The 6,000-nt window shown below is 53.4% G+C and overlaps 1 protein-coding gene across 2 annotated transcripts in view; it reads left to right on the forward strand.

Annotated features, from left to right (window-relative positions):
• The window catches only part of ZNRF1 (zinc and ring finger 1), a 97,937-nt gene extending 93,802 nt beyond the window's left edge, over nucleotides 1-4,135 (forward strand). The window contains exons 3-5 of one of the 2 annotated variants that reach the window (XM_006091232.2): nucleotides 218-323; nucleotides 1,901-1,992; nucleotides 3,479-4,135. In XM_006091232.2, the coding sequence (XP_006091294.1) occupies nucleotides 218-323; nucleotides 1,901-1,958 (164 nt within the window). In that variant the 3' untranslated portion in view covers nucleotides 1,959-1,992; nucleotides 3,479-4,135. Of the gene's footprint in view, nucleotides 1-217; nucleotides 324-1,900; nucleotides 1,993-2,847 lie in introns of both variants that reach the window. The other variant, XM_006091231.3, reaches the window with a different exon arrangement.
• The last annotated feature ends 1,865 nt before the right edge of the window (nucleotides 4,136-6,000 follow it).

The following is a 6,000-nucleotide window of genomic DNA, read 5'->3' on the forward strand; positions in this document are numbered from 1 at the left end:
CCCATTTTGTCTTCACATCATTAATGTGTGATATGCATGCCTTATCTCTGCAGTGAAGGCCTTCAGGTCCAGGGCCACTTGGGCTTTTGTGTCCCCCACAGTGCCCTGTATATGTTGGGTGACCCGAGCAGTTTCAACCAGTTCTAGCCCGTGCCTGCTTTGTGCCACCTGTCTGCTGGTGACTGACCCTCCTCCACTCTCCCGTTTCCCTCTGCAGACGACGTGCTGACTAAAGATGCGGGCGAGTGTGTGATCTGCCTGGAGGAGCTGCTTCAGGGAGACACGATAGCCAGGCTGCCCTGCCTGTGCATTTACCACAAAAGGTACGAGAGGGGGCAGGGCCAGCTCAGCCACATCCCAGATCCCACCATGGAGAGAGAAGGCAACCCTCCTCACTAGCCATTCTGTTTTCTTTGGTTGAGGGACAACTCTTCCCCCTCCCCACGCCCCATTCCTGGGATATGAGTGGGGTTGAGACAGAGGCTGGCAGATGTGCTGAGTATAGGGTCGAGCCAAATGGCCAGAAATTTTGCTCTGGGTTGATGACGGCCTGGCTGGCTGCTGGGTGATGGGGAGACCTGTGGAGCTCCACAGGTAGGAGGTGCTTAGGATCCCACAGAACCAAAGATTCCTTTCTTTGGAAATTTGATTCTTTATCCATCTCCCCAGCCTTTTCTTCCTCTGTGGGCCCCTCTGCTCCCGCGAAGTGAGAGAGAGGCAGCATGGAGGGGTGTGCTTGCTGCCCCTGCATCCGCCCCTAGTCCCCAGGCCAGGAGGCAGGAATAGCCAACCTTTGGGGCCAGGCACTGAAGCTGTTATAATTAGAAGGGCCGAGATTTGTCCTCAGGCTCCAGATGAGCCTCGTTCTTGTTTCCAAATGGAAAGAAGACACCTCCCTACCCAAGACGGAGGACGCTCTGTGCTGCCTGTGGCCACCACCTGCTCTTGGCTCCTCGAGTCTCAGAGCTTCTTCCTGACACATGGGCTTTTCCAAAGCCTGACTCACAGGGCCACTGGCCACAGGGCAATGGTGGTGCCGGCTCGCAGATGTCGCTGATGCAGGGGAGGCTCAAGGTTGGCCTGGAGCAGGGGATCTTGGTCCAGGGCCAGCACAGAGTGCTCCAGTTTCCTGGCCAGGCACCAACCAGAACCAGAGAAGGAAATCTTTGATTCTGGGGAGAATTATGCAAATTACCTGTCTGGATCCTGTCTTTGAAAATACCCAGATGTTAGTTTACAAATCAGAAAGCTGTCTTGGGGCAATCTCTGTTCCCTCTTTGATTCAGGCAGTTCTTTCTGTAAACACTGGAGACCAGGGTTTCACTGTCTGGCTCTCCTTAGCAGTGTCACTAAGCCAGGGGGCTGTCCTTCTCTGGGATGTTGTCTGCTGACCACAGCCAACCGAACCAGGTAGCTTGGGGGTCTCCTAAGAAGTCACCCCCTAGAGAGGGATTCTCGAAGCTGTTCCTTTGACCCAGGAGAGGGCTCCCTCAGGTCCTCAGAGCTCAGAGTAATGGCCAGCCTTTGAGCCTTAGGGATAGCTGGCTAGCTGCCCTGCACTCCTCCCCTACTCACTAGTAGCTGTTGCCACCGCCTGGGTCCATGCAGGTAAGGCCTTGATCCTTCTCAAGGCCGCAGTCCACCCTTCTAGCATCCAGATGCACCCAGTCCTGTGCCCCCCATGCCAGGTTGGCTGCCCGGGCTGAGCCAAGATCAATCTTGGTGTTTGCCTTCTTCCTGCTTCAGAAAGTGGGTATCTGGGACAGGCTTGTTTTCTCCTGGGGTCCTCGCAGGCAAGATTTAGGAAACCCCTACTCAGAAATCTGACCCTCGGAGCGAGCCCCCTAAGGCGCAGCCTGGTCAGCGGTAACGTGTCTCCCCTTGCCGCTTCCTGCCTCAGCTGCATAGACTCGTGGTTTGAAGTGAACAGATCTTGTCCAGAACACCCTGCGGACTGACCCTGCTGGGCTCGCTTGCTGACTCCTCTCAAAGGTGAGCCGATGGTTGGGGTGCTCTGGGCTCAGGGATTGGGATCTGGCCACTCTGGGGCCGGGGGGTGGGGACTGAGTTGCCCTTACATACCTCCAGGAGGGGGGCATCTTATCAGTTAGTGGTTCTATGGTAGGTTGGAGGGCGGGGGGCATTCTGGGAAGGCTAAGAGATGCTATCTTGCATGGTTATGAAAAAAGAAAAAAAAAACACCTGCTCAGTACAGTTGATTCTTTGAGGAAAGACCAGTCTATTCCAGACGTCTAGGGCGAATCTCCCTGAAGAAGGTTCAGGAGGAGCCCCTTGGAATGTGCCAGGTGGGAGAAGCCGCATGAGCTTGAGCCCTTGGGCTTGCACCTGCCTGTGCTTGCTGAGTGGCTAGGGCAAGTCCTCGCTCCTCGTCCCCTGTGGACAGTTTGTGGGACGGTGCATTGTCCCCTGTGGTACTCATCAGCCATCGTTCCACTGCTGGTGCTTCCCGTTTCAGGCCACCTCCCTCACGCACACTGCCAGTTGGGTCTGAGACCTCCAGGCCAGACTCAACCCCCACCCCCACCCCCACACACAGCACAGGTCCTGGTTCCACAGCAAGCCCGCCGGCTACCTTCCTCCCCACAATGTGCACACACGTCCCCTGTAGAACCTTCCAGTCTGACCTCTCCCTTTCTCCCCAAGGCTCCCTGCTTCCCTGGTGGCCATCCTCTCCTGTCCCCTCCAAGTTCTGGGCTGGTACTTTATTTTACCTGGGAAATAAACAAAACCCCCAGGGAACCCAAAACCCTGACTCCACCTCCACTCACATCCAAAAGTTTTGGGGCCTCTTTCTCTCTCTTGTTTTTTTGTTTTCTTTTGTGTTAGGTTTGTTTTATTTATTCCAAGTAAACTTCCAGAACAGCTGATGATGGCAGACAAATCAGGGACATTTGCTCTTTTTACCTTCACCTGAAAAACTGAGGACATGGGGAGAAGAAACAGTGAGGGTGAGAGTGAGGCAGAGGGCGTGGAGCCTGGCGCTGGAGTGCGAGTCCAAATTCCCGGCATGATATTTGCCTTCTCGGGCCCCGGACTGGAACCACAGGCGCCCAGCCCGTCCTCAGCCGGACACACAGGCTGGCTTCAGCCCAGCGGGAGCACGACTTCCGTATTGTGGTCCACACAGGACAGCCAGCCCTGTTCCCGAGAGGAGGCTTCGGACACTGGGGCAGAGCTGAGCTGGGGACACCAGTGGGAACAGGGCACCCTACGCACTGACTTCCAGAGAATGGTTCTCCCTTTCTCCCTGAGGACACCAAATTGGATGAGCCATGAGTTTGAGAGAAGAAAGAATCGACCGCCCTCCTTCCCCTCACCTCTCCTCCTAGGAGGGAAAGGGCATTTTCTTTCTCACCTTTGAAAGGCATTGTGGGTCTGTCTCTTAACGTGTTTACAAAAAAAAATCATAAAAAAAAAGTTTAGTGTCGACTGGTGTTTTCGCCCGTGATGTTTACAGATTGCTGTCTGCTGCCCGGCTAGAACCCACCCAATGACAAAGGGACAGAGCCAGGTTCAGTGCTGATGGTGCGAGAGACGCTCGCTCGGTCCTCCTGGCCCAGCGCCCCGTCGGTTCGGCCCTCGCCATCAACAACCGCCCGGCCTTGGTTTTCTTTGCCCATTTTCCTGGCTTGGTTTTGCACTTTTCTCCCCTTGGGACCCTGAGATCTTGACTTCATTGCCAAAAAAAACAACCCTCAGAAGACCTCCCCCTTCATTCCTGATTCTTCTCCCTCCTTTCCTCCTGGTTTCTGGTCAGTTCAGAGGACTTCACAATCACAAGTGTCCTGCAAAAATGCCTGAACATTTTTCTTAGGCCCTTGTGGATTTTTTTTCCTGAAAACTTAAACACACAGAAGACTTATTAAAGGAACATGTACAGCTACCCGTTTTCAGGCACTCTGTTTGAGAACATTTTAGCCATTGATGTTCACACGTGGCATCAGCCCATGCAAGATAGGTTTCTGTATTTATATATTAAAATACAAAAAAACACCATCCTTATAAAATGTTTTAAAAAATGTTCGAAGTTGGGGGCAAAGCTTTCTTCATTAGTCAAGATGTTTTGATATGGTATTAAAATCATGTCTAATAAAAGATGCATTGTGTGACTTTATTTTAATGGTGCTGTTACACAATCCGGAAATGGGCGTTGTGCACCTGTCTCCCACTTCCTCCCCCCTCACCTCCTTAGCCTTCCTTGAGGGTAATACTTGCTACTGCACGTGTGATGGGGTTTTCAGAGCAGTCGTGCCTGAGTAGAGGGAATGTGGCAATCAGACCCCAAACCCAGAGGTTCACTAACCTGTCAAGCATCATGGAATCAATCTGCCATCACCTGTGGAACGGTTGTGACAAAACGCTTCTGCAAGATCTGCAGGGGCAATGATCTCACAGCCACTGGAGGCTACAAGGATGTGGGTTCTTCCAGCACCCCACCCCCTGCCCCCCTTCATCCTCCGTTCCCCATCCCACGTCCTGCCTGCCTGTTGCTCAGTCCATGCTCAGTGCTGACTCATGGGCATGCTTCATTGAGGCCCAGAGGCAGGCCCTGTTTTGGGGCTAAGCCAGCTCAGAGCCACTCAGGGCTCACAAGAGTTGGCACAACTTGGGCTGGGCGGGAAGCTCCGGGCAGTGGATAGTACTGCACAACCGGCCTCTATCCCTGTGCCAAACAGGCTGCTGGAGCAGCATTCCAGAGCCCCCTGCAGAGCCTACGAAGGACTGCTCTGGAGGGAGCCAGCTCCAACCTCTGCCCCTCTCAGGCCTCTGTGTGCTGTTGCCTCTGTGGGCTCTAACCCCACCAGGCCCTGGCTCTGCAGCCAACTTCCATCAGACACTTCCTGAAGCACCTACTCTGCAAGGGCATTGCAAGCCCGTGAGCTAAGGGACAGGCACACTCGGTGTGTTCAGAAAAATATGAAAGAAGAGTATGTGTCTGAGCGGGGCCTTGGAGTCAGACCCTCCTGAAGCGGAGACCCCAGGACCAGTGATCACCATGGTGGCCAGGATGTGGGCTCAAAACTGTCTGCATGTGGCTCCTCTACTTGGCAGAATGATCTTGGGAAAATGACTTCACTCATCTAAACTTCAGATTCCTCGCATGTGAAGCGACAAAGTCTTGAAACTCTGAGGTCACCGTGAGGGTCAGAGAGTCTGCCCAGAAGCCCCTGGCACATGCACAGCAGGCTCTCCCGTAGCTCCCTCACCACAAAGAGCATTGTTCTATTCACAGCACCGCCTGCTTCTGCCTGGCAACTGTGTCTCCCTGTTCTATATTTAATTCCTCCAGCAAAGCTCGCCCTGAAGGAGATCTCCTTGCCTGACCCCTGGGCCGCAGGCAGAGGGCTGTATGCCCACCTCAGTTGCTTAGGCCTGGCGGCTTTGGCAACATCCTGTGAGCCAGGTGGGCAGGGCTGGAGCCCACACCAGGTGCTATTCCAGGCTCCTGGGGCTGATGCTAACTCCTCTCCTCACCCCCAATGACTTTCACTCCCAGCTGGCACACTGCAGCCCTCTGCTGACTACTGGATCCTCCGAAGCCAGACCTAGATTGCCAGGTCCTGGGTGGGGGTGGGCCAGGGGTGTGTGGGCTTCCCAGGTAGAACTGATGTCTGTCATCCTCCATCCAGACAGCTCTGAGGGGGGAGAGGAGGGGAGGGGCAGGAGCTGGGAGGTAGGTTCCACCCACTGTCTTTGGGGGGCTTCCTGGTCAGGAGCACCTCACTAGTATAAAATCATCTAGTCGCATTTAATGTTGTTGAGATTTATAAAATGTCCTTATTCTTATGAGACAGATGGTGAGTTATGTAGGTGAATGATGTCGAGAAATATGTAAATTTCAAATGGGTTTCTCCAAAATACACTCAACAAATAAGGACAGAAATAATCCTTGTTGAAATCTTCAATGGCTGGTATGTCAGTGACACAGGTGTTTTTTTTACTCCTCTCTGTATCGTTGAAATAGTCTAATAAAAAAAA

The sequence above is a fragment of the Myotis lucifugus genome, unplaced genomic scaffold (assembly GCF_000147115.1).
Source record: "Myotis lucifugus unplaced genomic scaffold, Myoluc2.0 scaffold_88, whole genome shotgun sequence".
NCBI classification, from domain to species: Eukaryota; Metazoa; Chordata; class Mammalia; order Chiroptera; family Vespertilionidae; genus Myotis; species Myotis lucifugus.